Source organism: Zalophus californianus, chromosome 5, assembly GCF_009762305.2.
Source record: "Zalophus californianus isolate mZalCal1 chromosome 5, mZalCal1.pri.v2, whole genome shotgun sequence".
Lineage (NCBI taxonomy): Eukaryota > Metazoa > Chordata > Mammalia > Carnivora > Otariidae > Zalophus > Zalophus californianus.
The window spans coordinates 113234355-113257172 of NC_045599.1; the positions used below are offsets into that span (position 1 = coordinate 113234355).

General features: G+C 46.0%; 1 protein-coding gene across 9 annotated transcripts in view; it reads right to left on the minus strand.

Annotated features, from left to right (window-relative positions):
* Positions 1-22818, minus strand: part of ABLIM3 (actin binding LIM protein family member 3) — a 109501-nt gene that overhangs the window by 69427 nt on the left and 17256 nt on the right. For 8 of the 9 annotated variants that reach the window (XM_027604999.1, XM_027604997.1, XM_027604996.1 and 5 more), the window contains one exon: positions 2141-2278. The exons of the other annotated variant lie outside the window; for it this stretch is intronic. In XM_027604999.1, the coding sequence (XP_027460800.1) occupies positions 2141-2278 (138 nt within the window). The remainder of the gene's footprint in view (positions 1-2140; positions 2279-22818) is intronic. 9 annotated transcript variants of the gene reach the window in all.

The following is a 22818-nucleotide window of genomic DNA, read 5'->3' on the forward strand; positions in this document are numbered from 1 at the left end:
TGCATGGTAAAAGAACTATACAAAAAATTCATAGAGATTTTAACTTTTTCAAATGAGGCTATTTAAGGGTAACTATAACTGGTTACTGCTGGAAACAAAAATTCTCTCATTTGTTTCACTTCTAAGCAAGTTGACATTGAAAACAGTCAGAAAAGTAAATCTATTTTTTCCCTTAAAATCTCCATGAAAAGATATTCTACACCCTCCCCGTGGCTGATTGTCAAAATGGCCATATTCTTCCTTTCTCTGCGTTCACACCCTTGAAATCTGCAAATCCTCCCACCAAAGGCAAAGTTTATTTCTCCATGATTGTGAACCTGGGTCAGCCACTTGACTCGTTTTGGCAAATGGGACATTGGCAAGTATGACATAAGCTGAGACTTAAAAGGGCCTTGCTTTCTGAAGCTAGCTCTCTTGCTGTACTTGGAACTCTGAGACCATCATGCAAATGAATCCAAGCCAGGCTGCTGGAGGATGAGAAGCCATATGCAGGCACTCAGCCCAACAGCCTGCCAACCACTGCCAGGTGACCCACCAATACCATCGTGATGAGGTGAGTGGAGAGAAGCAGAGCCAGCTCAGCCTGGGAGAACTGCCCTGCCAACCCAGAGGATCATGAGCTAAACAAAAAATTATTTAAACTACTAAATTTTGGTCTCAGCAAAGGGTAACTAACATACTTTCTTAAGAATACAATTGCACAGTCCTAGCTCAAACCTCCTTAGAACAATTTTGTTGTTTTTACCCTTTTTCCTGCCTCAACTTCTAGGGATGTAAAAATGGCCACTCGCCAAGGCCCTTTCCCAGGTCAGCTTACACTAAAGGGGTTTGCCAAGTCTCAATATAGAATTTAAATCACATCAATTAAAATATATTCCATATGTGCTTCCATTAAAAACATTAGGAAATGTGAATATGTAATTGATTTGCTCAGTGCAGTGTCTAGTGAGATCCTGAGGAAGAAATCCAGAATTTTTCTCAATAGCAGTGTAAGTCAATCTCAGACACATGAGACTGAGGTTGGAAGCAATTACTAAAATGAAAAGATCTGAGGTTTCAATTGACCTTAAATTCAATATACGTCAATTCCGTGAAGTGGCTCCTCAGGAGGTCAATTCAACATCAATCATATTAATGGAAAGGGTGCCCCCACTGTATTTGGCAGACCTTGAGAACCGTGGTCTGTTCTGGGCACTATGCATTAAGAATGATAGTGACAAACCAGAATGGATCAAGGAAGACTCCAAGATGATACAAGTTGGAATCATTTCAGATGAGGTTCAAAGTAGGGACCTGCAGTGTAATCAGGCATGGGGTGACCTGGCTAGAAGTATGTGAATGGCATGCACAGGGAACAGCACACGTGCAGTATTCATCAAACTTCATGAGAACAAATCTAGAACCAACAGGTGGAAGTTACTGGTTTGGGGTCAAACATTTTCTAAACCCATGGGGCCATCCAACCTCAGAATGGCTGCCTTGTGGAACAGAAAGCCTCAAGAAGTGGAAGCTGGAAAGGCATCTATCAGGGACCACGGGGGGTGGGGGATGCCCTGCTTGGGCCAGAGGGCTCCCCGGGCTCTTTTAGCAGAGTCCTTCTTTATTCCTGCTGCTAGTTATCCTGCTTCTTTAGGAACTCATAATTTAAGAGTCCAGAGGTAACCCAACATCCACCTGCTTCCAAATTACGGACCTTAGTGAAGTCATAATGTACCTTCTCCCTTGTTAAACCTAACCTTTGAGGATTGCCACACGGTCATAGAATAGGTGCTCATCTCAGGGCCACACGGAATTTTAGCCAGGAAAGCTTGCTGTTTCATTCACTCTCAAATGATTTATAGGCACAAGACAGGAGTCTCTCCGGCTGTGTAGGTTAAGCTTGCAGGATTGCCTTTTTCCTCCTGGGTCAGCACTACCACTCTGAGGTCACCAGCTCCCCTCCCTCCCCCACGTCCCAACTCTTCCCTTCCTCTTCACTCCACACTGCCTAAGGGAGAGTTCTCATAAAGGCTCAAGGAAAGTTTCTTTAGGCCTGTAGAGGTATCGGCCTGCATTTTTTCTGCCTGCCCCTGTGGCATGTCCTGTGGGTGAAACCAGGGCCTGCAATCTGACAGGGGCGATGGGAGTCTGGGCCTCCTACCTTGACAGGTGAAGCATCTGATGTGGAAGTGGTTATTGTGGACACGGACCACTTCCCCTTTGCAGGTGTCTCCACACCGGTAGCACTGGATGACATTGGAGCTGCCTCGGGGATTGTAAAGATTCTGCTGATAAGGAACTGCAGAAAGAAACAAAGAGATCACTATCCAGAAGGCCTTTCCTCTTTAGGAATTCTGCTATAAGACATTATCATAATCCTAACTGGGAGAAAAAGCAGAAAGCGTGCAGGTAATTAGCCAAGTACCTTCAACACATCACCAGGCTGCATATGCCAAGCTAAGGCACCATCAAGATGTGAGTCCATAAATCTCCTGAGGCAGGCAGAGACTTATGAGTGAGCGTAACCTTTCTTTGCCATAATAGAGGCCAAATTCATGGAAGAAGAAAAGTAAAAGAAGAAGTAGAGTATTTCAAAGTAAATGATCCAGAAATACCATTTCTTGGATGATTTCTGGATCAAAACCAGGTCCCAAATTTCTCAAAGAGAATTTGGTTTTCCGGTTGACATGGGTCTCAAAGAAATGGGTGACTGATCCTGCCTCCAACTGGCCTTTGAGCAAAGCCAGTGACATTCCCTCTCTGGGGCTCTAGTTTTGACATCTATGAAATGAGGGTGGTCAGTGGTAGCACAGGCTTTGTACAAAAGAGGCATAAAGGGGAGACACTCTAGTTGGAAGGAGGTTGGTGAGGGGACTCATCTTAAAGCTGCTTTTGAGTGGCACTTTCCATAGCACTGAGAAAATGTCAAAAGTATATAATTAAGAAAAAAGATCTGGTAGAGATTAAGAAGGGACTGAAGTCAATAGAAGTTGGGCATTTGATGATACCGTAGAGCTCTACTAGCTTATGAGTCTATTATCCCCTTGCCCAGACTCTCTCATGGCTACTTTTCCAGATCACCTGTCCCTGAGATATACTTTGCTTGACCACTCTAAAATCTGGTTATCTGGTATTTAACAATAGTAGGCACCTGCTTAGAATAAAAAAAATCAGGGTTGGGATGGATATTGACAGCTGTCTGGTCCAATCTCATTATGTATAAGCTACTGAGATAACGTTGCTAATGAGGAACCAAATCTTCTCTCTTGTAGGAAGCCCCTAGGGGGATTAGGAGAGAACTCAATTCCTCAATTTTCAAAGTTGAAGCAATAGTCCAAAATCTTTTGCTCATATCCTATTAGGAGAAGGCTCACTCTTGTCCTGGCTATAAAGATGACCCCCTGATTGGAGGGGAATTTTATGTCTACTATTTAGACATGTAGGTTTACTGCCTAAATTTTGAATAAGCATATTATAAATTAATCTGGACTCACATGAACTTTGAATTGCAAAGTAACTTAGAGAATACTCGATTCAGGGCTTCTTGACCTAGTGTGGTCGTTGTTAATGGCTGTTCACTGAAAGTTGAATCTTTTACTCTAGGCACAATGAAGGATGGCACATGGTGTCTTGCTTGGCAATGAAATGTGAATGGAAATTGTGTGTGTCACTTTCAACTGGAGCCAGTTTGTGATCTGCCATATTGCCTTTTCCATAACCCAGCAACCAGTGATACCCCAGATGGTGTGCAGGATGCATCAGCTTGGATCCCTGATTGAGTCCTGGAGCGCAGCTCCAAGGCTAACCCAGGACGAACATCTATGGCGAGCAAGGAGGGATTTTTGTTGTTATGGCCTTGTTACTGCAGCATATCCTGATGGATACACCTGGGATCTAATATTTCTAATTAAATATAAAATTTGGTGTTATGTACATTATCCTACAGCTCTCTTCAGATTCTCAAAGATGGCCTCTGTAATTGATCTCAGCTGCCTTCTTCCTTTTAAAGACAAGTAACAGAAAAACAGGACTTTTTTTTTTTAAGATTTTATTTGAGAGAGAGAGATTGAGAGAAGGAGAGGGAGAGGCAGACTCCCTGCAGAGCAGGGAACTCAACACAGAACTTGATCCCAGGACCCTGAGATCATGACGTGAGCCGAAGGCAGATGCTTAACCAACTGGGTCACCCAGGTGCCCATGGACTTTCAATTATCTTCCACTTACACGTCTCCTGAAATCACCAGTGCCCTGTAAGGCAAAAAGCTGGTTACTGAGCCCTGAAAATGTTGCATCTGACAACTCTGCTATCTGAGGTGGGAGATAATATTCTTCTCACAATCTTTGTCTTGAGGAGTCCATGCCCCTTATTCAACTTTTCTCCTGTCTTAAATTTAAGGCAAAATTTAAGTGAGTTAGCTAGTTAACGAAATCATTAATTAATTCACTAAATGGGTTAATACATGTAAAGCATTTCGAAAAGTGCATGAAGTGCTCCGTAAATGTTCACTGGTACCATGATCATCACAGCCGCCCCACAGCTCAGAGCAATCCTTCCCCACCCCCAGAATGTCCATAACCATTCATCCTGTCTCCTCTTCTTTCTCTGATTCGTGCTCACCAACCCTGGAAAATATTTCACTCTCCCCTCTCCCACCAATTTGTGAGAAAAATGTAGATCCTGTTTATATGAGCAGTGTAGTGATCCACAATTGTTGAGGGAAACAAAGCTGGGAGTCCAAAAATCAAGTAAGAACTAACAGGATAATCATCACCAACAGTGATGAAAAGTCTCAAAAGTATCCAAAAGTCCCTCCAGAATCACTGCACGAATTCTCATTTACCTCTTCTAATTTAACCTGCCTTATTGCTCAAGAACCAATTTCCAAGATCAATTTGATTTTTCCCTGATTTGATTTTCTGGGGGAAATTGATTTGTGATCATGGTCTTCAGTCAAGACTCAGCCTTTGAACCACTCAGATAAAAAGGTGTTAAATCTGAGTGAGGGGACAGATTAGGAAAATGGGTTTTCTAGGGGCAGAGCTAGTGGTGGGCCCCCCAAACCCTAACTCTGCTGCTTCCCTCAGGATGAGGGTGCTGCTTTGGTCCTGCTAACTGTGGCTGGAAACCCACAAATGTCCGATGTTTGTAAATAATCCCAGAAATAGAAATGCAGCCATCGTTTGTGCGAGTTCTTCCAGATTGTGGATGTAAACTTTGATTATAAAAGGGCAGCAGTATAGCAAGATTTGAGCTTATAGACAGGCCCGTGAAGACCTTTTCTTATCTAGATAGTGCCAACAGGAGCTCTAGGGGTCAAGGGAAGCTAGGCTGAGATATGCCATATCTGCTCTTGCCCTGAAAGCCACCTCGTTTCCAACAAGATTTTGTAGCCTTGGGTAATTAAATCAATGACATAATCAAACCATACTCTGTGTGTGTAGGTGTGTAGAGAAGGTGCCATTTTTTCCCACCAATCTCTAGCCACCCCCCTCCCCCGCGAAACATTGAAATTTTATTGTTGATTTTCTGCTGGTTATTATTTCCACGAACTTTTATCTCAGAAAGTACTAGAAACCAGTCACATGATTCATAACATTTGTCTTATGTACAAATGTCTCTTGAATTCAAATTGACTTGTACTTGAATTTTGAACTGCTTATCCTTGACAGCAACATTTTAGAGCAGCCATGGGCCTCAAAGGACATTAGCTTTGCTGACTTGTGAAATAACCCATGAAGTTACCAAGTTTAGAGACCTGGATTATGTGATATGTTTCTAAAATGCATGTAGGGAATCTCTGGCTTCTTAATGTTATTTGGCCAGTAAAGGGCACCTAGGAGAGACACTGACAGTTCCGAGTCTGTAAGGAGTGCTGTCCAGTAGATTTCTGAGTATAAAAATGTTCAATATTTACACTGTCCAATATAATAATTACTAGCCAAATGTGACTGTTGGGTGCTTGAAATATGGCTAGCGTGACTGAAGTACTGAATTTTTAATTTTATCTCATTTTAATTAATATAAATTTACATTTAAATAGCCACATGTGGCTAGTGGTATCATTATTGGACATTACAACTTTATAGAGCCACAAACGGAACACCAGGCTGAGACTAGGGAACAAGAAATGAAGTCTGGTTGAATCCTATTTATATAAAAATAACATGTACAAATTAATTCGGGTGTACCACCTCAGACTTAAATTATTCCTTTTCATCCTTGAAGAGTTTTAAAGTTGTACTCAAAAGCAGTTTGCAATCGGAACCAATTACACACACATTCACCCATCCTGAATTTGATCTGGAGACAAAAGATTCCAAGCAATGAAATAAATACTAATTTTTTAAAAAAAAATCACAATTTTTCAGTTACTGCGAGACTGGACAATCTTAATTTTTCCAAGAATAGAAGCAAAGAAGTCAACTGGCAATGGTTGTCAGTCTACTTTTTTAAGACAGAAAATCAGCTGGCCAATGCCTTTGAGATGAAAAAATGAAGGGTCTGAAATAGACGCACAGCAGACCTTTAGTTCTACAGGAAAACACAACTTAATTCCACGACGAAATTTGCAAGTAAAGCTCTTCCCAAAGGCGACAGAGATCATTTAAGAGTGTTGGAGAACAACAGCAAATCGGAAAGGGAGGGTGGCTGGCCTTCCGGTAAGTTGAAAGGAGCACCGGAGTCAAAGAGCAAGAAATAAGCTCAGCACCCAATTCCTGCACCTGACTTTTCTCCCTCCCTCCGGCTGGCTGCCGCCCCTGTCTCAGGAGTTTCTCATCGACAAGTCCGGGCTGGCATCAGATTCGTCTCTTTTAAAAGCAGATAGTAGCATGCTTCCTCCCTCACAGATAACACGACCTCAGTTACGTTCTCCTCACTGAAGTGGTGCCTGCACGATTGGTCCTTCCTCCCCTGAGGGTGGCCTGACCTTGGGGAAAAAGACGTCCCTCCATTCTAATCGAGTCATCTTTAAAATTGTCTTTAGAAAGTAGAAGCACCTATGCTATCCTGGGGTGTAATTAAAAGAGTGACAAAGCTGACTTGGAGACAGCACAACAGCTGTGAAAAATGGCTGGAAGCGTAATAAAAACAGCGGTGCTTCTGGTTGAACAGTGAAACATCAAGCAGGGAGAATCAACCAGTTCCAAAATGAGCTTGCAACAGCCTAGGGCCCCGGGAAGCGGCTGGGTAATGCCACTGTCACACGTCGGCAACTCACGGCTCCATTAGGGCCCAAAGTACCCGGAGTGTGTTCACAGGTATTTCCTAAGTACCGAGGAGGAGAGCCGACTATGGATCCAGGCATTTCACCGGTAGAAAGCCGTCTGCCTGACAGGTTAGGGTGGGGTCTGTATAGAAGAGTCTCTCGTCGTTTACAACATGACCTTGAGTTTGGTTTTTGGAGTTGAACCGGGGTGTGCAGCCCGGATTCCGTCTCCTGGGGCAAGACGGCGGTGACATGGGATCTCTGCGCTGAGAGGCACCAGGTGCGGGGGTTCAGGGTGTGGATGCTGGAGTCAGGAGGGCTGAGTCTGTATTCTAGCTCTGCTGCCTGCCGGCTGTGTGACCTTGAACAAGTTAAATGCATGACGACACCTGTCTCAGTTTGCTCATCTCTAGAATGGGAACAACGCAAGTCATCTGTGAGTATTAAATCAATTTAATTATATAAAAGCGCTTGGAACACTGCTTAATAAATAAAAGCAATAATTGATATTAAAGGATCTCTGAAGTCACGCACCCCCACCTCCAACTCAATGCAGGAATTCTTTCTGAATTGCCCCCTGCCACTTACCCCCGACTTTGGCTCAAGCATCATCAAATTCATTTTGGGACCAGTCCAACTTGGGCAAAGGTTTTCTGGTTTTCCCTCCCTGCTGCTGCTCAGGAAGAGAAGCCCCGGCTGCAGCCCGTTCACCACCTTAAAGCAACCTCTTCTTTCTCTCCACCCCCCGCCCCCCCACTAATCGCTGAGCTTCTGTTTATGGGTTTCTGTGGGCTGCAGAAGTGGATGGCTGACACGCTTTGGATGTATCCTGCAGAGGAATGTGTGAATTGGGTGTTTCCTGTTGTGGGAAACAGAGGCTATGATCTATGTTTTCCTGGGGCGGTATATTTTGGGCACATCTGCTGTTTCCAGGGGGACGTGTTGGTGTGTCAGTTGTGTGTGCATACTCGGAAGAGGTGAGTGATTTGTTTTCTGAAAACTCCGCTAGGGAGACTGTGAGAGCTGCTTTTGGTAACCCCTAAGGGCCCTGTGTGTATATCTCATTTTGTCATGACATCTGTGTTCATCGTGTGGATCCCTGGCACCCATCAGATCTCCCTGGACTGGGAGGTTACCTAATACAGGAGATTGTGAGCCTCGGGGCAGGGACCAGGTGTGTCCTGTCTGCCTCTGCACTGTCCGTGCCTGGCGTGTAAGTGCTCAATGAGTACTTGATGGATAAATACAAGAAGGAATAAGATGAGTCCCATGGTTTCATTTAGCAAATGAGCAGGCTGAGGCCCAGAGGGAGAGGGAGAGAACTTAGGCTTCCCACGGCATTGTCTGAGGCTGTGTGTTCTAGGATAACAGGATAAAAGAGAGCGCAACCTGCAGCATGGCCCACGAGTCACAGAAAGGTGAGGGAGAGACTTCACTGAAGAATATATTTCCATAAATCTGGAGTCGTGCTGAGGCTTAGCATTAGCCTAAGTGGGCTGAGCGGGGGCGGATCAGTGGTCCAAGATGCAGAAGCATAAAGAGGGAGCTTGGAATGAAGCCGTGCATGAAGAGCGAGCAGGGGCAAATGCCCAAGGAAAGGCCTGGAAGGATAAGAGAGATAGTATTTGCAGAGTGGTTACTCCATCAGGAACTGGGCTCAGCAGTGTACATATGCCATCTCACTGAGTTCTAGTAATTCAGGAGGGGGCAGTATTATTACCCTATTTTACAGATGGGGAAGCTGAGGCCCAAAGAGCTGAGGTCCCTTGCCCACGGCCATACCATTAGTAAATGACAGAAGGAGGCATTTCTCACCATGAAGCTCTACTGCCTGCCATGTAGAAGTGCCAAGGGCGGGGGTGGGGGGGTCCCTCTGGGGAGGGAGTGGGCTTGGGGGAGGCTACCAGGGGTATCTGATTATCCCCCACACAGTAATCATCCATCCATTATCCGGCTGGTTTAAAATATGTACATAAATTTCACACAGACTGAAGAATAATGCTTGCGGGGTACAGACCAGGAAACTGGGCGCAGTAACTGAGCATCTGTGGCCAAGGAGGAGGATGAAGGAGCCGTGGTGGCTGCCCCCGGGGCTTAGGGGATGGCCGCCTCGAGCCCTTTCCCTGGCCCCGGATGGACGGCCAGACAGGTGTGTGTGTGGGGCTCCTCAGGTGCTGACAGGTGCCGCAGGGCGGAGGCAGGAGCGCCCTGGGGATCCCCGGGGCCCTGCCCAGATGGCCCGGCCTGGCCACGCTTTCCCGTGTCAGCAACATGGTCTGTCACCCCAAAACGCTACTGTAAAACCACCGCCGCCACAGAAACCCTTCCCCAGCCTCTCTCTCTGCCAGGCTCGGCAGCGTGCTCTGTGGTCATGGAGTGTAGCTGGCAACATGGCTCGAGCCACCTTCTCCCGAAGTGTGCTGTCAGGACACGTGTCAGAACGGCAGGCTCTTGGCCAGACAGACGGCTCTTGCCCGACAGCCAGCTGCCGCACGACGGCTCCCGCCGACGGACCTGCTAGACCCAGCTGCGTCCTTAGCACGACCAGGGCCCGGGCGAGGAGGCCTGCCCCGCGGCCCGCGGCTGGAAGGTGTTCTTCACGTGATAGTGAAGTCACTCGCTAAAATGGGAACTGCATGTTCGTTATTGATTTGGTAAGTTCAGAAAGCTGGTCTAGATACAGAGTCATAGAATTAACTTCCCACTTATTTCTATGTTCATCTTATCATTGTAACAAAAAAGAAAAGAAAAAACCTGTATACTTCTGATTGAATTCAATAAAACACTTTAAGATAAAAAAAAAAAAGCCCTCAATTCTTTCTTATAAGTCAGCGTGGTTCCTATTTCAAGATAAGCAGAACTAAGTTGCAGCCAGTTTGTGCCCCCACCCTCCTCTTCACTGGGGGTCTGGTCCAGGGCTCAGCCCAGCGGGGTCTAAGGACTCAAATAGATCTGTGTTCTCATTTCTTTCCCTGAGATTCTCCTCCTCACCTCTAGGCCAGGGAATCATTTTTGTTAGCTGGGGCTAAAGGAGCCCTTTCTGCCCTCTCTAGCTTACACTTTCTCTAGAATATTTAGCTTTGTAATGGATCCTTCCTGTTTTGAGGGCACAGACTTGAAATTCAAAAGCCAGGAAGCGACCTCTTTTGTCTCTGCTTTCTGCTGCCCATCCTGGCCCTGAGGCCTCCCTCTCTGAATAGAAGGGGAAGGAGCAAGATGGGTGGCTGAAGGAAATACCAGTTAATATTTCAAGAATATCATCTTGCTACACTGGGGCATGGGGTTTTTTAAAAATCTGATCTAGAGCTAAGGGTTATTTGACACCTGATGGAGAAGGGGAAAATCCCTAGCGTATCTGGCATTTTTCCCACTAGGGGGTGCCTCCTGGCAATCAACACCAAATCTCTTGTCTCTGCTGACTCTGTTCCTCACTACCTTTACCAAGCCCCCAGTCAGGGACCCTGAGGGGCTGTAAGAAGAGCCCAACACTAACATGAATTGGGCAATTACTTTGTGCCAGGCTCCTCGCTAAGGCTTCATACCCACCATCTCATTGAATTCTCTCAGCCCCAGGAGACAGATACCATAGAATCCCTCTTTTATCTATGGGCAATCTGAGGCACAGAGAGGTTCATTAATTTGCCTGAAGTCATACCACATGTAAACGTTGGAGCTAGGGTTCCGACAGGCACTGTAGATCTAGAAGAGGCTTGATTTTCCCTCCCAGGGGGCATTCCCAGCTGGGCCTCCTTCTGCCCAGTGTATCCCGAGGGAAAGAAGGGGACCTGCCCAAGCATTGCCAGCAGGCAGCATGGGGCTGCCCTGCACTGGGGCCTTGAGGCATCCTTTCCAGCATCTCTACAGCTTATCTGAAAATACAATTTGGGTTTCGAATCCTGGAAGCCATGTTGGAAGTAGAGAACACCAGGAAACCAGCAATTGTCTTGTGCTCTGAGTGACTCAGTCCCTTGGCCTCTGAGCCAGAGGTTTGAATACTTATACAATGTTTGTTTCCTGAGGCTGGCAGGCCATCAGGCTCTGAGATACTGTTGAGAAATGCAAGAAACATCAGCTGTCACCCGGGCTCCCCTTGACTTACAGGTTTTTAACATCAGAGCAGAAGGCATATAGAAAACATCGTCTAGAGGTTTCTTTTTCGTTTTCCTTTTTGTTTTTTTTTTTAAAAGCTTCAAACCCTTCCTTGAAATGATGAAATGGCCTCCAGGTTGAACTGATTCCATCATAAACCATGCATGGAATGCAAACATCCGGTGACCTGGTGGGCATTCAGGGACATCCCCTAGACCAGGGAATGCTTGCATTGCATGGGGCTCCCAGACACGCTTTACTTGGGCCGCCTGGTGTTTGTTTCTAAATCCTTCCAGATCACCATGGTTCCTACCTCTTCCTTTTTGCCTCACCCCTGGCCAACTTCTCTCCCACACTGCCAGGCACTTAAAGGCCCCGCCTGGGGCCCACAGAGTTTCTGTGATTGAAGAGGAGTAGGGCCTGACATGGAGCTACTTATGATTCCCTTTCTCTCCAAGCTGTCCCCCAGGGCACCTTGGGCTCCATCTCCTCCACAGTCACACCTTTACAGATGCAGCCCTGAGGCTCAGAGAGGGGAGGAACCTGCTCAGAGTCCCCATCATGCTGGCAGCACCAGGTCCAGCAGGGAAATGCTCTCGCTTCGGATCAGGACAGTTTGCCTGAGAGGAGGCCAAAATGAGGTGCAAGTGACACAAGTCAGGGGATTCTCAAAGCCGTCCCAAGCAGCCTCAGTGCTCAGAGGGCAGAGGTGCCCCGGAGGCCCCTCTTTCATGTCCAAAGTGCTTGTCCCATTGCTCCAAGTTCTAGAGGGCTCTCCTGGATGACCTCTGCCACCGTCCATTCACCTATGAGCACGATTACTCCACAGTAGCCTCTCCCCAGCCCCAAATCTGAGCTGTCAGTCAGGCCCTCCTTTCCCCAGGCTGAGAGGACGGCTCCCACTGTGTTCCGTCTCTTCCCTCCCTCCTTCTTCCTTTCTCTCTCCCTCTCTCCTTTTCCCTTTCTTCCTTCCCTCCCTCCCTCCCTTCCTCGCTCCTCGGTCCTACCAAGACATCTGCTAATACCTGGTTCTTCCCTGAGAGGCAGAATCGGTTATTTTGTGGGAGGCCTCTGGCAGGACACGCCCCATTCCTGGGTCACTGTCTTCCCATCTAAAAAGAAAAAGGCTTGCATTCTTTTTTTTTTTTTTTTAAAGATTTTATTTATTCATTTTACAGGGAGAGACACAGCGAGAGAGGGAACACAAGCAGGGAGAGTGGGAGAGGGAGAAGCAGGCTCCCCACTGAGCAGGGAGCCCGATGCGGGGCTCGATCCCAGGACCCTGGGATCATGACCTGAGCCGAAGGCAGACGCTTAACGACTGAGCCACCCAGGCGCCCCAAAGGCTTGCATTCTTGGATCTCTCAGTTTCCTTTCAGATCCAATATTCTATGCATATTAAACAAGGCTGCAACACAAAAGGCCTTCAGGGGCCAGGCAGGTAACGTTAGCGGAAAATCAATCCAAGAGGCTGAAACCCAAACCGGGGAGATTGGCTCACCTAAAGGAGAAGAAGCTGCTGGGTCCCGGGGGTCACTGTCCTGCAAAAACAAGTTAAGGTCCCCAAAAGGCTTATCTGTGGGGGTGTATTCTGCCTGTGGGCCACCAGTTTGGGATCTCTGCATCCAGACAGATAGATGACCACAAAGTCACTTCCAATTACCATCTGAGAAGTCACATGCTCATCATATGCCTGTAGGGTCTGGAAGAACAGAATATTCCTAAAATGAGGTCTTGCAGAGCCCCAGGCTGGATAAAGGAGCACCATACGAGCCTGTCACTCTCAAGGTCTCTGCGACATTACTCAGCGACAGGCAAAGGTTTTCAAATTTTTTTGACCATGAACTACTAGACGAAATTAATTTTGCAAAATGACCCAGTACACAAATATGTGAAACAAAAGTTTCGCAAACAAAACTTATTTTTAGTACACATGATATGTCCTGATATTTTTTCTTTCTCTATTCCCTTCTAATACCTCATGCCATTTCATTAAAAAATGTTGTTTGCAACCTAATAATATGTTTAAGATCAGAAGTGAAAAGAATGATAGAGATCATTCTAGGTTTGCACTGTCCCATATCGTAATGAGTCTTTATATGCGGCTATTCAAATTAAAATTAAGTAAATTAAAAATCCCATTTCTCAGTCACATTAGCCACATTTCAAGTTCTCAATGGCCAGCACGGGGCAAGTGGCAATTATATCAGATAGCACAGAAATAGAACATTTTCACTAGTGCAGAAAGTTCTATTAGCCATCCTCATCTACAACAAGCCTCACAGTTTTGCCAATGAGGAGACCAAGGGCCATGGTCCTTCAGAGAGATGCATTTGAAATTGTGGACGAAAGGGTTGGGGACAACTGGCTGTAGCCTCATAGATGTCTGCCAGTGTCACGAGAGGAATAAGATGAAGAGTGGCCCCTTGCACATTTACCCTCACAACAGGACCCACAACTCAAAGGCCACATCCTGCAGTCTGCACCTGAAGTGGTGGATCAGAACCTTACCCCTCACAGAATCATAGAAGCAAATTTTCATTGCTATCCATGAAATTTATGGAGTGGTTTCGGTGAGCTGGAGAGAGAACAGGTTATGGAACCTGTCAAATCTGGGTTCAAATCCAGACTTCCTCTTGCAGGCTCTATGAGATTAAGCCACATGCCATGTCACTGAGCCTTAGCTTCCTGATCTGTAAAATGGGAATAATATATTTGCCTTTCAGAATTTCTGAATGGAGCAGAAGTGGTGTACACATAGTGCCTTTCTTTTCTTTTCTTTCTTTCTTTTTTTTTTTAAGAGTTTATTTATTTATTTATTTGAGGGAGACCGAGCACAAGCAGGGGGAGAGGGAAAGGGAGAAACAGACTCCCCGCTAAGCACAGAGCCTGATGTAGGGCTTGATCCCAGGATACTGGGATTATTACCTGAGCTGAAGGCAAATGCTTACCCAACTGAACCACCCAGGTGCCCCAACATAACGCCTTTCTTCATGGAAGTGCTTTTTGCCCCATCACCTTGTACATTGCAAGTGCTAAGCCGAAGCCGTCTGTAATGATCATAACCATGATAATGGAAGCAGCAGTAATGGTAACAAGAGGAAGCTAAATATTGCAGAGATGTAAAACTAAAGTAAATACATCTCCCACTCCAAAGGAAATTCCAGGATGGAGTAGGGAAGATTTTTTTCTTTTTTAATTGCATCTTTAATGCTACACCCAGTCCCTGGGACTAGTAAGCACTCCATTCATACTTATCAACTGAATGAATAATGATAATATGTCCCTAAATGCTACAGCCTCAGGTAGAGTTTGGTAAGAGAATCAGAGAGATCCAAAAATGGAATGCTAACATTTTTATGAATTCTTTTTTTTTCAAAGATTTATTTATTCATTTTAGAGAGAGAGAGAGAGAGAGAGAGAGAGAGAGAAAACACCAGTGGGGGGAGGGGCAGAGGGAGAAGGAGAGAGAATCCTCAAGCAGAGTCCCCACTGAGCGCAGTGCCCAAGGTGAGGCTCCAACCCAGGACGCTGAGATCATGACCTGAGCGGAAATCAAGAGCCCCTACCTCAACCCACTGAGCCACCCAGGTGCGCCACGAATTATTTCTGATGGAAAAGGGGAGGAGAGAGAAAGAACACAACTGGAGGCGGCACCATTTTGTATTTAATAGTAGGTTGTTGACACATGGTACCTGGGACAAAGAAGTCAAGATGCGATAAGTAACCAAGAAAGAGACAGAATAAAAAGACTAACAGATAATTAGGAAGAAAGATGAAGAATACACTTCCTTTTGAGATAAAATTTTATAAAAACAAAGATCATTCCCCCCAAAAGTCAACAGGCAACAGCTGCTTTTTGTCTTCAGGAAACAAACCATTGTTTGAAGTTGAAAATTGAACCTGTTTAGTCTGGGGGATGAGGGGGAAATGTTTACTTTCTGTGTGTATAAGCAAGTAGTTCTCAATTATCATTTGGCCCGTGTAGAATGCCCTGCAAACAGCTTTTTCCATCCATAAATGTAGTGGACATCTGTTGTTTTGCCTGCTCAGCATCTGCTCAGCGTCTTCTGGCAACACAACCTCTTTTTCCAGGGGGGAGCCCAATCCGTGGAGTTCGGGTGGGCTGACCCTCTTCCAACACAGGATGGGAAAGTAGCCCGGGCCCGGCCAATCAGAGGACCCCAATTCTCTTCCATATGATTGGCAGGCACGTGACCATGTCATCTCTGGGGTTTTTCTACAGGAGCTGTTGGAGGAGCCATCTGGGTGGCTAAGGTGGGAGGAGGTGGTCTGGGCCTCCTGCTGCCATCTTGCTCCCGCTCTGTTGGGAGAGCCTACTAGAGATGGAAAAAGAGAATGGACAGGTTCCTGAATCCATCACTTGAGTCTGTGGATCCAGATGGGCCTGAAGTCACTGGCATTTCTGAACTTCCCAATTATATGAACCAATATAGCACAGTCCCTTTCTAAAAAAAAATATGCGTTAGTTTGAGTCGCAGTTTTGTCACTTGCAGTCGACTACTTTATGTTTTAATTAATCACAGTTTTCCCTCTAAATCATCATCTGCTATCAATTTAAGTTAAACACATTCCAGGACCATTTCATGCTGGACCTCATCGATCTAACACGACTCACAGCATTTAGCTGAGGACACAAGGACAGACGGACGAGGTGGACGTGGTCCCTGTCCTCACGTGACATACTCTGGTAGGGAAAATAGCGGGTAAAATGCTCCAAGAGAGGAAGAGGGGTCTGTTGCCGGCTCAAGAGCCATGCATCTCTTCGTTTGCAGACAGAACTTTTCTTTCCTGGAGGAAATCCACTTTTGTTTATCCTCCCCTGAGCAGCCCCGTCTTCCAGTCTTTACCCGTCTTCCAGTCTTTACCCGTCTTCCAGTCTTTACCCGGGGAGGGAATCTTGATTGGTGAAATTGATTCCTTTGCCAACTGACTGACCTAGGCAAAGGCATGTGATCTACTCCTGGCCAATGAGACGCAAAGGGAGGGCAGGTGGAAGGGGAAGGTTTTCTTTGCTCTTCCTAGCCTCTGGAGGTTTTTGTCCACCCTGGATGCTGGAACCGCAGCCCTGCTGCCCATGATGGATTCTGAGGGGAGCCACCTGAATTGTGAAGCATCTGGGTGCTTGAGGATAATGCTGAGCCTCTATCTAAGTCAACCTGCCTTGGATCTGCCCCTCTTTGGCTTCTCTATTCTATGAAATAAACATGGCTAGATTCTTTTTTTTTTTTTTAAGATTTTATTTATTTATTTGACAGAGAGAGACATACTGAGAGCAGGAACACAAGCAGAGGGAGTGGGAGAGGGAGAAGCAGGCTTCCCGCAGAGCAGGGAGCCCGGTGCGGGACTCGATCCCAGGACCCTGGGATCGTGACCTGAGCCGAAGGCAGACGCTCAACGACTGAGCCACCCAGGCGCCCAAACATGGCTAGATTCTTTAAGCTACTTTTATTTGGGGGCTGTCGCTTGTTGCTGCGGGCACTCTATGGAACCAAGGGGGCTAAGCTATGGAGCATCCAAGCAGTCAGGGGAAGTTTCTGGAGCCACTCTGGAGATGAAAAAGTTAGCTGAGCAGAGGGGGGATGTGACAAGGTGGTTGTAGAGTGGAAGTCAGTGGTGCAAGTGAACTGGGAGCAAATTTTGTCATGGTGGTGCTTTTTGCTGTATGAGTGTTTCTCAAAGTGATCAGCTAACCACCTGCTGCTTCAGAGTCACCTGGGGACTGTTATGGATCGTCAAAATGCAGATTCCTGGGCTTTACCCCATACCTACCGAATCAGACTTTAAATTTTAAACAAGCTCCTCTGGAGAGTCTTTTGTTTACGGAAGGCTGAGAACCCTTGGGTTAGTGACTAGCAGACTCACACACTCTCTGGCACTGAGATGAGAATTTTAGAAATCTTGATATCCGATTCTAGTGCATATCAAAAGTGTTGTCACAGATGACTTGATGCCAATATCCTTCTGAGCATTACAAAGTATATTTTCTCCGATGTGTTTGCCAATCTTCACAAATGTTTAAGTCATCTGGCAATGAAATAATGTCCTAATACAAGTAGATTAAACATCCATTTAATTTACTCAGCCCCTTTCTTTTCTCAAGTTGTCATTTCTTTTAGGAAGAGCTGTTTCTGGTCTGTTATTAGAGCTGTCCCCCGTCAGGCAGAGATGAACAGTGGTGGCTGTGTGGGTAGAGACATAAGCAAAGGGGTTTCCTCTCTTTCCAGTGTGTTCTGAGGAACGCACTTCGAGGTCTCAGAGCCAGCTTAGAATGGTGTCATTTGTCCAAACCAGAGTCAGGTCTTCAATATGATGAACCCTGAATGTGTGGGTTTGTTGAAACTCTCATGGTCAATCCACTATCAAGGCATATAGATGGATCTCTTACTAAGCTCCCCACTTCAGCCTTTTCTCTCCGTCTCTACCAGCCCTGTCCCAGCCATAAGCATCTCCCACTTAGACCACCTCAGTGAACTTCCTACCACACATCTTTTCTCGATCTCAAGGAGGGGCAATTCCCTGATGCCCCTGATCCTACCCACTGGGGGGCATTTCAGTGTCTTGACATCTTAGCTCATGGTTTTGTATTTCAATAGCATAGTCAGGACTAGAACCCAGGACTTCTGATGCCAAGTCTAGTGTTCATGCTATGGCGGCAGGATCCGCTGCACCAGATAAAAGATCTGAACTTAGAGGAGAATGGACTGGGTGGAGTGAAATGGAAATGGGCAGTGCAGACAGGAGAGCCAAGCCGACCGTGTGAGCGGGGAGAGAGCTCAGCAATAGGGGGTGCAGTCAACCTGACCAGAGCTGCATACAGAGAGAACACAGTCCCTTTGGATCCCATGAGCAGCTACTCAAAGGTCAGGAGCCAACAGATTCCTGCCTAACTTGAGCTAATCTGAATTTGCAATCTAAGAGTTCTTGCAAATACAGTCTGAAGGAGGGGCTTAAAATTTTGCGCCACTGTAGCGCGAAAGCCTCCACAGACAATAGGTAAATAAATGGGCATGGCTGTGTTCTAATAATACTTTATTTACAAGGATAGGCATTGGGCCAGAACTGACCTTTGAGCCCTCATTTGCCCAGCCCTGCTACAGAATCATTCAGTGGGCTAGCAGAAGTGTGTCTATGCACGGGGTCCTGATGCCACCCACATTTCAAGGCCAGCTCAGAGGCGCTCTGGCTGGGTATTAGACTAGATGATTTGAAAGATCCCTACCCGCTATGAGAATTCAAGGATGCTTTAGCCTGATTTTACCTCAAGGGTATAGAGGTAGAATCTCCACCTCCAATTCAAGCTATGTTTGGAATGGAAATTATTCTCCAACAAAATGCCTCCAATCGTAATTGCCAGTTCTATAACTGAGCATATGTTGGTGGAAGCTTCAATTCATAGCGAGCCAGTTAAAATGCAAGGAAGGGACAGCAAGCAGATCTTTCAAGTTAGAGTCCAGGCTGTTAATTACTTTTGTAAAAGAAATACATAAACATGCAGATGGCAATTGTAGTAAATATGATCATCTACATTTAAATATAAAAATTCAACCCACTCCTCAAGGCCTATCTCGTATGCAACATACTTTTAGAACTATTTCCAGATCCTCCCCTCACTCTCCTCTAAATGTGAGCTCTCTTCTTCAAAACCTCATGGCATATACTTTTTATGACTAAGCAGTGGTTCTCAAACTTGAGCTTGCATCACAGTCCCTAAATGTCTTGTCAAAACAGATTGCTGGGCCCCACCCCCAGGGTTTTCTATTGAATAGGTCTGAGGTTGGGGCTGAGAATTTGCATTTCTAACAAGATCTAACCAGTGATGCTCCTGCCACTAATGTGGGGAGAGCCACAGACCCAGACCGTTTTCTACCTTATGACAGCGTCACTTTTGTGCTGCTTTATTTCCCCTAGCAGATTTTAAATTACTTGAGGAGAAATGCTACAGTCTGGAGGATTCTTGTGGGTCCTGGACAAACATTTAGACACACCCACGGGATGAGATGAGGAGTTACGTTTCTGGTCAGGATGAACTTGAGAGCTGTTTCCTATATAAGGTATTTCTTGAACCCACAAAGAAGGCAAATGCAACAGACTTGCTCCCAAGAAGTAACCAGTAGCCAGTACAGGAAATTTCTGTGGCTAACCCACGCTGTAAATAGAAATCACAACATGGTCAAGTTCACCATTCTGGTGGAAGACAAAAACCCAAACGAAATCCATCAAATGGGTTATACAACTTTTCCTATACACAATGTGGTTACTGGGTGTGTGCGGGGGGGAGGGGGGGTGAAAATGACAACAGAAACGCCAAAGCTCATCTCAGTACCCTTTATAAGGAATCCAAAAATAAAAGTACGTTGGGAATCAGAATGTGGCTGTATTTGAAGCCAGGGACTTTAAAGAGATGATGAAGTTAAAATGAAGTCATCAGGGTGAGCTCTCATCTAATAGGACTTGATGTCCTTATAAGAAGAGGAGATCAGGACATAAGCAGGCACAAGGGAAGCCCGAGTGAAGACACAGGGAGAGCACAGCCGTCTAAAAGCCAAGGAGAGAGGCCTCGGAAGAAACCAACCTCCATGTCCCCTTGATCTCAGACTTCCTGCCTCCAGAACTATTTCTCCTGTTTAAGCCACTCACGCGTGGTATTTTGTTATGGTAGCCCTAGCAAACTAATACAGGCTCCAGAGCAATATTTTAGATAGGTTAAAGGGTATAAAAGCTGCCAGGGTATCAAGACGATGTAATGCCCTGCACCGTCTGAGCCCAGACATCTCTGGCCTGGAGGATCCCAGTAGATCCAGACTGGACCTTTTCCCCACTCACTCTCCACACAGGAGACACAGCGATGCTTTCAAAATACAAATCTGATGATGCTTAGCCTTGACTCCCATCACTGCCAATGGCATTTAACACCATTCAGTGGCTTCACTTGGCATTGGGATAAAGCCAGACTCCTCACCGTGGTCTGCAAGGCCCTGCGTGGCCTGGTCCCCCACCAGCTTCCCCATCTCCTTTCAGACCCCTCTCCCCCTGCAGCAGCACGTGACAGCCACACTGGCTTGCTTTATTTTTCCTCAAATGCATCCTGCTCTCTCTCAATGCCAGAGATTCCAGTGGGAAACGGACAGACCAGAGGCGCTTCCATGTTCGGACCGGTGACGTGCCTTGGAAAATGCATCTCGAGGCAGATGGCTTCCAGCAGGATGACGTCCTGACCGGTCTTGCCCCACTGCCTTCATCAGGCTAGTCACCAGCAGAAATTGTCCAAAGAGCAGCTGAAAAGTGTCAAGAGCTTTGAGCGAGGGCGCAGTAAAAGATGAGGCCTACTGAGATGTACGCAGGATGTCCTTCCCGAACTAGACACCGGCGTCATCAGGCACCACTCACCTGGGAATTGTAAAAGGAGCTGAGGGGTAAAATTCTGGGCCTGGTGGCCAAAACAAGTCACCTGCTTTCACGGGCATGATGAAAGGGTTCTTTCTTTTTGGTCTGGCTTGACCATTGCCCTTCTAGACACAAAGAGAAGAGCAAAGCCTCTATCCTGTGATCACTGTCCTATGTCCTCTTTTTATCATCACTTAATTATAGAGACCGTGCTTTCTGAATGAGAGACTGAACTGCACAGTTGGACGCACGGTCTAACAATGGGATGAGATATTTAAAATGAGGACAATTGTACGTAAGGACACTAGACCCACAGTGGACTGACTCTTTTTACCTTGCCCCATTTACCTATAACCCCAATAAACCTTGATTTGCCTTGTGCTCAACTGCTGTGCAGAATTGTATTAAATTTTATGATGAAAAGAAACACAGCCAGCAATCAAAAGTGACAACAACAACAACAAAAAAGCCAAATATATGCTGGCTTCTCTTTCAAAGACTAGTCAAGGGAAGAAGCTAGCAAAACAGAGGCTAACTCAATGGTTTTCTCATTCACTGCTTTATTTGACTGTCACCCAACATGGGAGTCAGGAGAGGTGAGGGTCATGTTGCCTGTTTTATGGATGAAAAACTGAGGCTTAGGGAACTGGAGAGATGTGCCCAGACTTCCGTACACACCTTCTGACCCTAGTTCGGTGAGGTTTCTTTCCTATGCTTGCGTGCATGTACACACACATGTACTCGCACACGCACCACTAGACCCCCTTTCCACTATTCTGCATCCTAAAATACTGTTTTTTATTTCCTGGCACTAAAATTGGCAAAAATGGTGATTGCCAATATAAGTTCAAGAAATCCTAAGAGATTCGTTAACATTTGGTTCTCAAACCCCAGTTGAATGGATCTCAGACAAGAAAGAGCAAACATCAATGAAACATATAAGCATTTTCAGTCTCTCAGCCTCTCTAAGCTAGATTAATGCTTTAAGAAAAAAAAAATCCTACCAGACTACCTCTCTTCTAGCCAAAAAGTCATTCTGTCCCCAGTCAACTCCAGGAACCCTGGTACAATAATTAACATGTGGGCCAGAGGCCCAAACTCATTGGCACAGGACGGATTCTCATATGAGAAACAGAGAAGCCCCAAATCCCACTCACATAAAGGGCTTATTGACATTATCTGTTGAAAGGAATACAGATTTCAACGGACACAGACAGAGAGAAAGCAGAATTTTGGCTATGGAGGAAGTAGGCGGGGGGCAGAGGGAGACTTCTCCCCTATTTCAAAATCCCTACATTTTCCCTAGAGCATTCTCTACCTTCATACACTCATGTGGACTTTGTAACTGGCTAAGGAGCATTTCCCCATAGCACTGATATTACAGAAGCCAAAATAATCCGGGCCAGCCAGCACATTCCAGTTGTAAAACAGAAGGTTTCAGGGAGTTCCCACAGGCAGATTAGCTATGTGTGATGCTCAGGTGTCCTGGGCTTGGGGGCAGCCCACTCAACCTGGGTCTAACTCCAGGAAGAGAGATGACCTCAGTAACAGCAATGACATTCAGAGCCAGAAAACTAAAAAAAGACAGTGGTTTGATTATTGGAGAGAGAGGGAGGGGATTAGGGCTAAAAGACCCCATGACAAGCCAGAGGTCTGAAAAGTGCCAAACAAGAAGATGGACACAGACATTCATTCCATTTTCTCCTGGTCCCTGTGCTGAGTGTGGGATACAGAAGGCCCTGGAGCTGGAGGACAATTCTTGCATATTAGATCGTTAGCCTATTGGTGCTTCAGATTCTTCTCAAACTAGAGGTGCATGCAGAACCCCAGGCGGTAGCCCAACAGACAGACTATAAAGCATTGCAATGAAGAGAGGCTGTCTCAGCCTTGCTAAGGACAAGATGTCCTAAGGTTTCCGTGAGTCCTTGGCACAGAAAGTTTTCCCATGTGAGCACACTACAATGACACTAACATTATCCTGGTGTCACTTTTCTGGCACCCACCAAGCCCCAGGGAAGACCTGGCTCCAAGTCCCGAGTCAGCACAAACAGATTTTAAAGTCCATGCACTAAAGCTCATGTTTGTTGGTGTAGTTATTTATTCAACAATAAGTTTGTGTCATTTCTTGTGGACT